This window comes from Aristolochia californica, unplaced genomic scaffold (assembly GCF_029961685.1).
Source record: "Aristolochia californica isolate CCGP_79_NKW_82.1479 unplaced genomic scaffold, dmAriCali1.0.hap1 SCAF_11, whole genome shotgun sequence".
Lineage (NCBI taxonomy): Eukaryota > Viridiplantae > Streptophyta > Magnoliopsida > Piperales > Aristolochiaceae > Aristolochia > Aristolochia californica.
Genome location: NW_027181782.1, coordinates 566,144 through 579,240, shown reverse-complemented (window position 1 = coordinate 579,240; position 13,097 = coordinate 566,144). Strand labels below are relative to the sequence as shown.

Genomic DNA, 13,097 nt, shown 5'->3' with positions numbered 1-13,097 from the left:
AATTTTTATAAACTGATTTAAAATTAATTTCATATATTTTATTAAAATATATTTTATTTTTTATTAAAATTGAAAAATAAAAGTTCTAGAGATGACACTAACTTTTACTACATAAGATTTCATCCAAATTTAATGGTAATTGGTAATTAAAAACTAAGTTACCATTTTTTTGTTTAGATTTTATCTAAGGAGATGTAGTTGCCGGTATATATTTATGTGCTCAGATGATACATGCTGCGATGACTGAAATGTCAGAGGTGGTTCTGGTCCACCTCTCTTGAGTAGGTTGGTTTTCCACACTTAAACGACTAGTCTCTTAGGTTGTATTGACCAGCCTCTTGACTAGCTATCAAATTTACTTGGTTAAGTCTCGAGTCGACTTAGTGAATCTTTTGGCATGATTTATCGAGTCCAAAGAGTCATAAAAATGGATAAAAAACAAATAATTTTTTGTTAGATAGAAAAATATAATTAATTAACAGATAAATTATAATGGCAATTACTCATTTTTATTTAAAAATATGATAAGAACAGACAAATACTCTCAATAACAGAGAGAGAGAGAGATGGTTGGGACGCTGAGGGCATATATATTCAGGCCATTTCAGGTTTCATTTGCAAGTCTTCTCATGCAATTACCAAAGGAATCATAGCAGCAATCCATCGTCCTCTTCCTCCAGATATCATCACGCCACAGTGCTCTTCTGACCCATCTGGACGTGGTCACGATCATCAGGAATGTACTTCCCCCAGAACCAGTGCTGCTTCCAGACCTTGCTCATCTCCTCAATGGGGACGTTCCTGGTCTCGGGGAGCAGTAAGTAGATGAAGACGGTGGCGATGGCGACGAAGCCAGCGAAGAAGTAGAAGAGGCCGAACTTGAGGTGGCAGAGGAGGACGAGGAAGATCTGGGCGATGACGAAGGTGAAGAAGAAGTTCACGGCGACGGTGATGGCCTGTCCGGCGGATCTCACCTCCAGGGAGAAGATCTCGCTGGGAACGAGCCACCCGAGGGGACCCCATGACCATGCAAAGGCGGCGACGTAGAAGCAGATGCAGAAGAGGAGGAAGTCGGCCTCGCCCTTTGAAATTGTTCCCGTGCCACCGGTGCCGAACTTGAGGGCGATGATGGTGCCGACGGCGATCTGGCTGATGATCATCTGGGTTCCGCCCTCCAGAAAAAGGAACCGTCGTCCATACCTGTTGTACCAAGATGATTAGCAAAACTAATTGCTAAGCACAAATCTTTTCAATTTTTAATTACATGAGATTATTTTTAATATTTTCCCTGATTGTTTCTATAATCATGGTGGCCAGGTATGTTTACGGCCTTAACCAGCTCCAACCGGTATCCGAGTCAAACCCAGCGGAATCGCTCCCAGAAGCTAGTCGGAAAAACCTGTTTTTATCCTTACCTGTCGACGCAGTAGATGGAAACGAAGGTGGCGACGACGTTGACGACGCCGGTGATGGCGGCGGACATGAGGGAGGCGTCGTCGCCGAAGCCGAGGGTCTTGAAGAGAACCGGGGCGTAGAACATGATGACGTTAATGCCGGTGAGCTGCTGCAGGGCGGGGATGGCGATGGCCATGATGAGCTGCGGCCGGTTCTTCCTCTCCAGGATGTTCTTCCATGGATTGTTCACCTTCCTGGACTCCTCGCTAGCGTCGCATAAGTCCTGGAACTCCTCCTCGACGTGTTCGCTGCCACGAATCTTCTGCAGCATGGCCCTCGCTTTCTCCTTCTGCCCTCTGTCGATAAGGGAGTTGGGGGTGTCGGGGAGGAAAACCGCGCCGACTGTCATTATCAGCGCCGGCACGGCAGCGAGGGCGATAGAGACTCGCCACCCATAATTCCCCTTAATCTTGTTGGTCCCGTAGTTGATGAAATTGGCTGCTAGAATTCCCACGGTGATTGCCAGTTGGAAACCGATGTTGAGAGCGCCTCGGATCTGTGGTGGGGCCATCTCCGAGAGGTAGACCGGCACTGATTGATTGGCAAAACCGATGCCGACACCGAGCAGGAGGCGGCCGATGATAAGCATGGCGACGTTGACGGCAAGGGCGTTAATGGCTGTTCCGATAAGGAAGATGAGCCCGCCGAACAACATGGATACTTTGCGGCCAAGGAGTCTGGTGACCCCGGAGGCGAAGAAGGACGCCACGAGACCGGCAATGTAGAGGGAGGAGGTGAAGGACGTCAGCAGCTGGCTGTCGAATTTGCAGTACTGGTTCTCCTTGGAGCTCGCGTCTTTCATCTTCTTAAACACGCTGGGGAAGAATTCTTCCAGGAACACGTCCATGGAAGTCACTCCACCTGCAACAAATTAACAAGTAAACGTTTCAGATCGATCGTTAGAGAAATTAAACCCAGAAAGAATAAAAAAACCTAGAAATCCAGAAGCCCAGAAAGGGCCGTTAATCTATATATCATACCTGAAACTCCAAGATCATAGCCGAAAATCAGACCGCCAGAAGCTGCGACCAGACAGGTCACAAGCACGAAGGCTGTGACATTCCCCCTATATTGTTTCGCCTCTCCCTGAGCTACAAAACCTCCCGCCATCCTGCAAATCACCAATTCACAATACTTTTCTCTCCTGTTCAAGTGGCGAAAGGAATTGCGCTCTCAGGTCCCACGATCATCTCTTCATTTCATTCCCCTTTTATAAACTCCGTCCTTTCCTGAACTTCTGGAGCACTTCGATCACAGCCATCCATTTTCTTCTCCTCTGTTTTCGGATTCAAACTCCAACAGCTTCTGCCATTTTTAGAGAAGACGATCATACCGATCCTCTTTCTGTGGATCACTCTTAACTAAGTTTAGTTTCTGTTAAGGCATTTATGAATCCAATATTGGATCATTTTGAACGATCCTCTTCCCAATTTCTTCTGTCAGCTGGAAATGATCATCCATTACAAAATGAAATTTAGATGATTAACTTAAAGCTGATCCAATCATAACTTAATTAACGGCCTTAATGTATGAATTTATGTGATAGTGTCCAATCCTTTGTCTTGATTTAGACGAGTTATCTGCCATTGAAGAGGGGGATGGGAAAAATCTAGTATTTAAGTTATTTTAAAGGAATGACAAATTTGATCTAGATTGGATGGTTCAGGGGGTGCACATGGTTGGGGTTCGGTTTCTCTATATATATAAAGAGAGAGAGATAGATATATACATACACACAATTAATCCAATATGAATAACCGTTTGGTGCAAAACATGTGAAATGACTATCTCAATCGTCCGATCATGATTGAACGGTTGAGGTAGCCGTTGATCGGACGACTGAGAAACCGTTAATCATGATCAGATGGCTGAGATAGCATTTCGCATGTTTCATACCAAATGGTTTTTCGTATTGGATCAGTTATATATATATATATTATATTTATATTTATATTTTAAAAATCAAGAAGGTTATATTTTATATAAGAAATGTAAAAAAAAAATCATGAATTCAATTGGGGTCATTAAGTCAAACATTTTGTTCTCCTAATGAATAATATGCCATGTACAATACTCAAAAAAAGAGGGGGGTGAGTCTTAAGTTCTTCAAGGGTACCTGCTAGGGGTGACATCGAGTCGAGCCGAGCCTGAACCTGCCTATGTTAGAGCTGAGCTTTCAAGTCGAACCTCGTCTCGAGCCTAAAATTGTTATCGAGCTTGAGCCCAAAAATTTTAACCGAGCTTCGAGCCGAGTTCGAGCTTCAACATACATTTAAAATTTTTCAAAAAATATATATAAAATTATGCATATATTTTACATAAATTTGGGTATGACCTCTACATAAAATTGGGCATAACATATATATATATATATATATAATAAATGTATAAGATTGGGTATGACCTCTACTTAAAATTGAGTATAATCTATGTATATAATACTTATATAAAATTCGGCATGACCTCTACTTAAAATTGGGCATAATCTATATACATAATACCTGCATAAATACTCCATAAACACTCCATAAAATTGTCGATACATTCCATAAACACTCCATGAAATTGTTTATACACTCTATACATTCCATAAAATAGTCTAAACACTCCTTACAATGCATAACATTATGAATAAATTCCATACAAACACAACAAAATTAAATGAAATATCACTATCAATTTACAATCACCCAAATAAAAACTATAAATCCTTTAAATAAAATTCTATTACTATTAGAGACTTACTAGAAAATTACAAGAAATATTTTAAAATTTTCTTAGAAAAGTTAAATGGACCTCTTATTACCTTATCAAAGGAAATAAATAAAAATTAATAATTAATCTAATATATTATTATACTTATCGATAAATTTTTAATCAAATAAAATGTCAAACACAAAATTGCTATGAAAATTGCCTCATGCTAAAAGGATTATATCATCAACTGTCAAATACTTATTCAATTTTTTCTATATGGTTTTCTAGCCCATCTTGGCAAAAAAATCTTACTTAGAAAATTATATGATTTGTTAACAAGAATTTATAATTAGAAAAATAATTTCAAAAAATATGAGGCACTAACTCTCCCTATATTTCTACTAAAAATTTCTTTTCAACATTTATTGAAAAAACCACTAATAGTATCTAGAAACGTATTTATACTAAAATATATTTTCAATTTCTTCAAGAGCCATGAGGAAGGGACGAAGAGTTTTTTTTTCCTTGTTTATGATCCCGCACGTAGGGGTGGCTTCGAATACATTATATATAAAAGTATGCATACATTTTAAAAAAATAATGATAGTGGAGGTTCAGGATTGAATTTCAATAATGGATTAAAATACATTAATATTAATCTTTTTTACTCCAATTGTTGTCTAGCTTGTTTTGTAATTTTTTAATCTGGCCATAAATTTACTATGGCCTCCTTAGTGCCCCTAGATGAAAATTTATATTCTAGGAAAAACTAGAAATATTTTTCCTATGATACATATTCCCAAAAAAAGCCTTTAAATAAAATCATATTACTATTAGTGACTTATTAGAAAATTACAAGAAATATTTTAAAATTTTCTTAAGAAAGTTAAATGGACCTTTTATTGTCTCTTCTAGGGAAATAAATAAAAATTAATAATCAATCTAATATATTATTATACTTATCGATCAAATTTTAATCAAATAAAATGTCAAACACAAAATTGCAATGAAAATTGCGTCATGCTAAAAGTATTACAACATCAACTGTTAAATACTTATTCAAAAATTTTCTATACAGTTTTCTACCCCATCTTGGTAGGAAAATATTACTTAGAAAATTATATGATTTTTAATAAGAATTTTCAATTATAAAAATGTTTAAAAAGAATATGAGACACTAATAGTTCATAAAAACTTATTTTTATAAAATGTATTTTTAATTTTTTTCAAGAGCTATGAGGAAGGAGAGTTTAAGGATTGATTTTTTTTTTTTTTTTTACTTTATGATCTCGCATGTGCGAAATCATCTTTGCGCGGGGAGGGGGGAGATTATTTCTCCCCTAATTTCCCCCCTGAACTCACTGGTTCAGGTTTTTCGCTGAGACAACGCGAAGGGAAGGGGGTTACGACGCCAGGAAGGACCTGTCGTCAGGGATGACGCCTGCAACGGAAGCGGCGGTGATAGAAGCGACGACGACGAAAACAGAGGCGACAACGAGGAGAGGAAGAAATCGAACAGATGGTCACAGAGGCGGCCGACGAGCAGTTGTCGACGACGGTAGAGGCAGCGACAACAGCCGATGGGAGGGGCTCAGCAGTGACGAGGGGAGGAAAATTTTCCCCCCCTCGCTCCCGCTCTCGACCTGATACCGATCCCGACTCACCTCGAGCTGATGAACCGAACCTGGCTTCGGTCGAGCTCGACTCGTTAAGGTAAACGAGTCAATTTCAGAGCTCGAGCTCGACTCGAGATCGATAGATAAAGAATCGAACCGAGCCGGCACCGAGCTTAACTCGAGCCACTCGTGAACCGGCTAGGTTCGAAGCCACCCCTAGTACCTGCCTTGTTTTCTCCAAGTCCCTATAAATTTGGTGCCACATTAGCAGTTTATGCAAGGGGTTGACAATGGCTCCATGATAATTGATAATTGATAGTTGACCATAGCAAAATCAGGTACTTTAACAAATAACTATTTTTATTTATTTTATCAATAATTTTGTTTATAGATTGACTAATTTCTCTTACATTAAAATCTAAGTTAAATAAAAATTAAATTTTAAGCTTTTTTGCATTGTTTTTACATATTTTTAATGCCATTTTACAATTGTTATAAAAAGGTTGTTTTCTTTTCTGAAGAATATTACCCTGTAAATATTTAGGATTTATTTTAATTTAAAATTACTCCACAAATTATTGAACTACTGAGGTGGAAGGAGATCTTACCATTGAATTTGAATTTAGATAAGGCGTAGACCCGACATAGACAGATGAAAATTGTGAATCGACCATTAATCCAATGGTTAGACTCGGGGGCAAGTTGAAGGTGACTCAGCCAAACAAAATATACAAGTTTTCAAGGTCTCATAAAAATGTTTTAGTGTAATTAGGTATACATATGCTTAATCAAATTAATTACCTAATTATAATCATAAGATCCAACATAAATACTTACATACCCTTAGCTTATACCATGCAAAAGATATCTTTGTCTGGCAAAATTAAAGAAAGACAAAAATACCTTGAGAATGATATTATGATTTTTCTAAAACCCAGGGAACTAATAACTCTCATTAATTCAAAACTATCATTTTGATATGATTATTGAATGAAACCCACTTCAATTGATGAGCCTTTGTTGAGCCTAGTCTTCATTGCTCTTTTCTTTCTTTGATATCTTTCTTTCTATTTCACTTTTTTCCTATTTTTTCTCACTGAGAATTTGCACAAAGATCTGTACCTGTTATTGACCTGAGTAAATTATTTCTTGATCGGTCTCCGCCGTGAGGACGAGGAGAAAAAGACACTTTTAGGAGAAAAAACGAAGAAGATGTAAAAAATTAATCAAAACTAAAACCGAGAGCATAAACAAAAGGAAAATGATCGAGTAATGTGAGACCAGTGACATTCCTCTGCTACAGAGAAAATTCGGTGAGCGAGAGCCATTAATCATTGACTCAGAAGAAGCAAAGAATCGTAGTTCACGGGAACTGCTCGTGCGCTCCGTCCAGTAACAGTAACAAAGTAACAGAAAAACAGAAGTACAGAGACGAATGACGATTCCACCCAGAAAAAAAGGCACCTCCACTAACCATCCAACGGTTCGTTTTTCCTTTTCTCTCTGTGTGGGCTGAGAGAGAGAGAGAGAGAGAGAGAGAGAGAGAGAGAGAGGGGAATTTATTTAGAAAACAAACAGAGCTTTCCGACACGTTTCTGAAATTTGCCTGTACGGATGTGAAAAATGTCATAAAGGCACGAAAATTTTTACCCTCTTCGTTGTTTAACCTATATAAGGACTTGGGATGGTGCGTAGGACCTCTCTCTGTTAGCAGAAGTGGGAAGAATCGCCTCGGAGAGAAGTATTGTGGGTGGGAGAATCTCTGAATTGGGTGGAAATGGCGGCAGAGAAAACTCCTGAATGGCTGCCGGCGGGGTGGAGTATGGAGGTGCGGACGAGGAAGACGGGAACCAGAGTTGGTGGCATAGATCGGGTAATCTTTTGCTTCGTTTTTTACCATTTCCCCGTTTCGCTGGTTCTTTGGAAGTTTTGAGTTTCTTTGGGTTTCGGTGTGAGGAGACTTAAAATTCCTTTTTTGTTTAAACTTCTTTGGTTAGACTTGATGGCAAATTGGAGTTGTTGAAGTGGATCGGATGGGATGATCCGGTTTTTCATTTAATATGGGAGAGCTTTATATTAGCTAGAATTTTCATATTTGCTTGACTCATGAGAAAGAAAGAAAAAAAAATGATTTTGGGTTCCCTGGTAGCTGCATGTGACCTTACTTGCACTCAGCCCAAATTGATGAAAAAAGAAAAAAAAAAGTGAATTTTTAATGTTAAATTTTTGCTAGACTTAGTGAAAGTACTGTGACTTCAGCTCCTTTTGCCTTACTAAATGTAGCTTGTGTTAAAGTTCTGTTACACTGAAATGGTTGTGCATACTAGCTTGAAAACAGCTAACTGTTATGTTCAAGTGGAAAAATAAAGACACACTGAATCAGGGGGTTTGTGGGCAAAGTGAAAGCTTGAAAGAACTGAGAATAGACCTGTTAGTGTGCATGTATATTTCTGCACACATATGGTTGGATAGAAGACAAGAGTATCCTGATTGTTTCCTCAGACATGGGAGCATTTATTTCAGAAGGTTTTTGCACATTGTATAATTGAAGTGGCTCTTTTTTAGCTTGTGTCTTTCTGTTCGGATCAGAACGTGTTGATAAACTAATCATGCGTTAGGCGGCTGCATGTACCGTGACAACTGGTGCCATGGTCAGTTAACGACATTATAATGCTGATCAGATTCTTAATGTGGTTAGCTCTTTGTTGTCTATGGTGTAGTTTCTCATTAAGTTTGTCACACAATTTACCTGTTTGCTAAACGTTTGGCACGTGTTTATTTATGTTGGTGCTTCTTTAATTTGGTAAGTGTCAGAGATTTTATGTAGTTGTGGACACACGGCAAAATGCTCAGATTTTTGAATGACCACAGTTTCACTTCCTTTTTGAAGGTGTACCCTAATGCCTTTTTTGAAGTCTTCTGCTCTTCAATAATACAGCTATTTCTATATCATTCTATGAAAAAAAAGAAAAGAAAAGAAGAGAAGAAAGTTATTTTTATTATTTCCTAATTTATGTAGATTATTATTTTTCTTATTATCTGTATGTGTAAATAAAGATGGAAGCAGGGCAGGTTTCACAGAACCCACCTCGTCCTAACTCGTTAAATGCGAGGATGGGGCTGCATTCATGCTGCAGGTAGTATGTCGTTCCTGCCCCACAGGGACATTATGAAATTTATACTCCGTTACCCTTTCAGAATGATGTACAGCTATTCTGGAAATTGGTTGAGAGTAAAAAGGTGAAAAACAAACCTTTCACAGGGTAGGGCGTTGACAGGTTTGCGGGGCAAGATGAAGGGACAGGGACAGTGTGAAAAATAAATCCTGTCACAAGCTGGCGTTGGGTTTCTGAAAACCCATCTGGAACCTGCTTCTGTCCCATCCTTAAGTGTAAATGTCGATATTCAATAATATGGAAATATGAAAAGAAAAATGACAAATTAGTGAGATGTGGAGTTTCCTTTAAAAGAAGAATCATGACATGTTCACTATAACCCATTCAGGAATTTTCGTTTTTATGATTGTATTATTAAGTGAAAAAACTTGTATTTTTCCTCCCTTGTGCGAGTTTGTGTAACTCATTCTGATTCTGAGTCCTGAATATTGTTAATTCACTCATCCCCCGAACCTTAAACGAGAACAGTGGCTTCTATAGTAATTAAGTAGATAAAGCGTTTCTGGTTATCAAAAGGTCTCTTATGTACAATTTAAATTGTTTGTGGGTATCAAAAGGTTTTTCATGTACAACTTCTTCAAATTCCAGTAAGTGAATTATCAGTGGAACTCCTCATTGATGGTTTCTTTTTATTTGAACTTGTAAATGCTTGGACTTGTGTAATGTGTGTTGTTTTTCAGTACTACATTAGTCCAGAGATTAAACACCAGTTTCGGTCCAAGAAGGAGATCTTTCGTTACCTTGAATCCAGAAAACTTGGAAAGGATGTTGTCGAATCCGTAAGAACATCCAAGGGCCCCCCATATGCAACTAAAGAAAAACTAGCGGTAAGTATTGTGTTCTTTATCTTCTAGGCATCTTGATCTGTATTTTATTTTGTTCCACTTTAACCAGGTTGCAGAGAAATCGGAAGATTTGCCCACGTGGCTACCCCCAGGATGGACAATAGAGATCCGGACCCGAAAAGGTGGTCTGAGTGCCGGAACACAGTACAAGGTACCAAAATTACTGAAATTGATTTCATTAGCCATGTCATTAGTTACAGATGTACTCTGAATTTTCGCAGGAAAAAAACTACCATTTATGCTTGGTAATTTGTCAATTCTTTATGCTAATGAAACTCTTAATTTTCTTGTAATCAATACATTCCTTGAAATTTTTTTCTCAGTCCTGCTTTAAAATGCCCTTTATCTTCAGAATTCTTGAAGTTCTTAACTAATTCCTGCAGTTCTCTCTCTCTCTCTCTTCACTCACATTGAACACGTCATATTGCAGTATGTACATAACGAAGAAAAGATACAGATTACAATACTTATGAGAATTCCAGGACGAACAATATTTTGCAGATTGGCAGCAAAATAGATTGTCTGTGCAATAGAAGACAGATTTCCTTAAACGGGTTTCCTATAGGTTAAAGATTCATGATGTCATTGAAATTAATCATGTGTACTTTTACTTTTTGTAGTGTTATATTGATCCATTAAGTGGTTGCAAATTCTACTCCAAGGCTGAAGTCATAGATTATATCCAAGCTGGACCATTGGGCAGTAAATCACGCAAAAGAAAGAGAAGGAGCATAAATGCGCTGTCAATGGACAATGTCTGTTTTTCACCCTATGTTTCATTTTCTTGTTTGTTATCTTTTTTCTCGTTGTCACTTTATAAGGATTCTAACGCCTTACTGGTTCTTCAAATTTTTGATTTAGCAACTAGGTTTTTATTCTTCAGACTTCCACTCTAACTGCCTCCATCACAAATTAAGGCAGTCGATGTTACTTTTATAAGAGCTCTCTCTTGCCTTTATGCTTTTTCAAAATTCTGACCGTCAGTTAACAACTAGGTTTTTTATTTCTTTGGATATCCTCCCCAAACTGCCTCCATACCAAATTAAGGGAGTTGATGTTACCAGACATCATGGTAAAAAAGAGAGGATATGGTACTTTCTGTAAACTCGCCATAATCAAAGTCAGTTTTTCTTTGTCTTGGATGTTCTACTGCCTCTGTAATTTTCTTGGTCTCTTTTAGCTGACAAATGCCGGTTCAGTTAACTAGGATAATTATGTTTGACATAGCTTCTTACTTCCCATTTTAAGTTGGGTTCAAGTCATACATTCAATTTGGTTTACTGCTAGTGTCTGCTGAGCCTTGGGTATCACTCGCTCATCCTGGGACTGCTTTTAGTGGAAATAAGTTGTTCCATGGTCTTCCACTTTATAGATAATAAACATTATCGAGTATAGTTCGATCCCTATTTTCTAATAGTGGCAAACTGGCAATCCACGGATGCTTGACAGTCTCGGGCATTCTTGTTTCTGTTGCTGCAGTTATATTCAGATCCAAGCGCTGCAGTTCAGTGTGCTGAAGTTGTTGAGCTTGGAAACTTTGTTTCTGTACCGGTAAACTCAGTAGATTACGCATTTTCTGTAAGTCTAATACTTTCATTGTACTCTCTCTCTCTCTCTCTCTTTTGGCTATACAATATTTACCATTATCACCCTACCAAATGATTTATTATAAGAAATCCAGGTTGTATCCATAGTTGAACTTCTCCTACAAGCATAATAGACCTGACGAGTGGTTGTTTGCTTTTTTATCTTTCAGTCTTCACTGGCAGCGTCTAAAAGACCAAACACAGGAGCTTGCAATGCCAGACGCTGTCTATTTCCCACTCCTTTAAATCAACGTACAGTTCTAATCTTTTTTTTTTTTTTTTAAATTACTAGATAGAGATCATCAATTTTTCGTTTCAGGGCATTCTTCAGAACATATTTTCGTGAACGCATTTCTGATCTTTTAAACAGTGGGCAAGTGGGAAAGATTCAATGTTGAAGTTCTTTGATTATTGGTTGCAAAGAGCACTATGCCTCAGCATCTAACTTGGGCCAGCATTCCATTGCAGGCGATGGGATTCATTCAGCTGAACCTCTTCTGGTGGCCCCTATAAGTTACATCCGTATGGAAGAAAATCCTTCTATGGAGAAGTCATCTGAAATGGAAGAGCCCAAGATTTCAGTTGATAATAAGCCAAGGAGTGATGGATTGCATGGAGAAACAAAAGAGTTTGACAACGAAAAACAACCCAAAAATGGAGTTTCGCTTGGAACAGAAAATGTTACGAAAACAGAGGATACTGCCTTGCAGGAATTTGAGGACAGCATACAGAAGGAGAATGCAGCCCCAGTGACGCTAGCAACCAAGAATCTATCGGACAATTCCACATCTCTGCAGTTGGATGGAAGCAAGCAACTGGGGAACAAGGTCCAGCAGGCGGAAAAGAAGAATCAGAAAGAGGATCAGGTTTTGCCAGAACAAAAAGACAATAAGCAACCACAGAATCAAGAGGCAAGCTGCAAAACAGAAACCACCAGATTCACACGAAGGAAAATGAAAGCTCGGCTAACAACAGATTTGCCTCGACGATCATCTAAACGATTAGCTGGGTTGGAACCAGAAGTGGATCCAGATTCTGCAGACCCAGAACATGCACGTCGTCAAGCTAAACTAGCTAAAAAGCCAAACTCTTCTATGCCAAAAGACTTCACTGCTAGTAGCTCAGCCCCTTGTGGATCTGAGGCACTGAACCAGCTCAAATCTCATGTAGGTGCAAGCCATACTGACCAAAAGGCTTCTGAAACAGGCTCCACTACGGAACCTGAAGCTAGCAAACCACCAATCAGTGAGATACCAAATTCTTCAGTGATCTCTCCTTTTGGGGATTCATGGCCAGATCCCTGCCTCGAGTTTGCTTTCAAAACACTCACAGATGCCATTCCAGTGGATTGTTTGCTTTACACTGACCTTTGCCCTGCTGAATCATCGGCGCAGCTGAAACCACTTGCGGAAAGCAGGAGAGAAAACATGGCCAAAGGGTGAAGATTCTGCTAGGGGAAAGAGTGCAAATGGTTTTTCTCTTTTGAGGACCGCCTGGTTCTTTTCCTGTACAAAGATGCTCATGGAACCTCTCTTTTGGTACCTCTTTTTGTTAGCTAACTGTCTATTATTATCTAAATTCAATCGCGAAAACTGAACTACATGGGAAATATAATGGGTAATCTGGTCCAGTGATCTGATCAGTCTTTCTCCAGGTTTGCAGGCGTGGTATCTGGTACGAGAAATTCTATACTGTACACCATAACAGCTGCAGCAAACCTTT

The 13,097-nt window shown here is 38.6% G+C and overlaps 2 protein-coding genes across 3 annotated transcripts; one reads left to right on the top strand and one right to left on the bottom strand.

Annotated features, from left to right (window-relative positions):
- Positions 1-574: 574 nt before the first annotated feature.
- Positions 575-2,629, bottom strand: LOC137944082 (sugar transport protein 10-like). Its single transcript, XM_068789599.1, has 3 exons — positions 2,436-2,629; positions 1,416-2,316; positions 575-1,200 (listed from the first exon to the last, which is right to left on the bottom strand). The coding sequence occupies exons 1-3, from the start codon at positions 2,563-2,565 to the stop codon at positions 687-689; spliced, it is 1,545 nt and encodes a 514-aa protein (XP_068645700.1). The 5' UTR covers positions 2,566-2,629; the 3' UTR covers positions 575-686.
- Positions 2,630-7,369: 4,740 nt separating this feature from the next.
- Positions 7,370-13,005, top strand: LOC137943928 (uncharacterized). Of its 2 annotated transcripts, none has more exons than XM_068789371.1 (7): positions 7,370-7,641; positions 9,625-9,771; positions 9,839-9,940; positions 10,410-10,544; positions 11,269-11,340; positions 11,546-11,627; positions 11,844-13,005. In XM_068789371.1, the coding sequence occupies exons 1-7, from the start codon at positions 7,546-7,548 to the stop codon at positions 12,815-12,817; spliced, it is 1,608 nt and encodes a 535-aa protein (XP_068645472.1). In that variant the 5' UTR covers positions 7,370-7,545; the 3' UTR covers positions 12,818-13,005. The 2 variants fall into 2 exon arrangements, with proteins under 2 accessions (XP_068645472.1, XP_068645471.1); XM_068789370.1 differs by having other exon boundaries at positions 7,373-7,641; positions 11,269-11,367.
- The last annotated feature ends 92 nt before the right edge of the window (positions 13,006-13,097 follow it).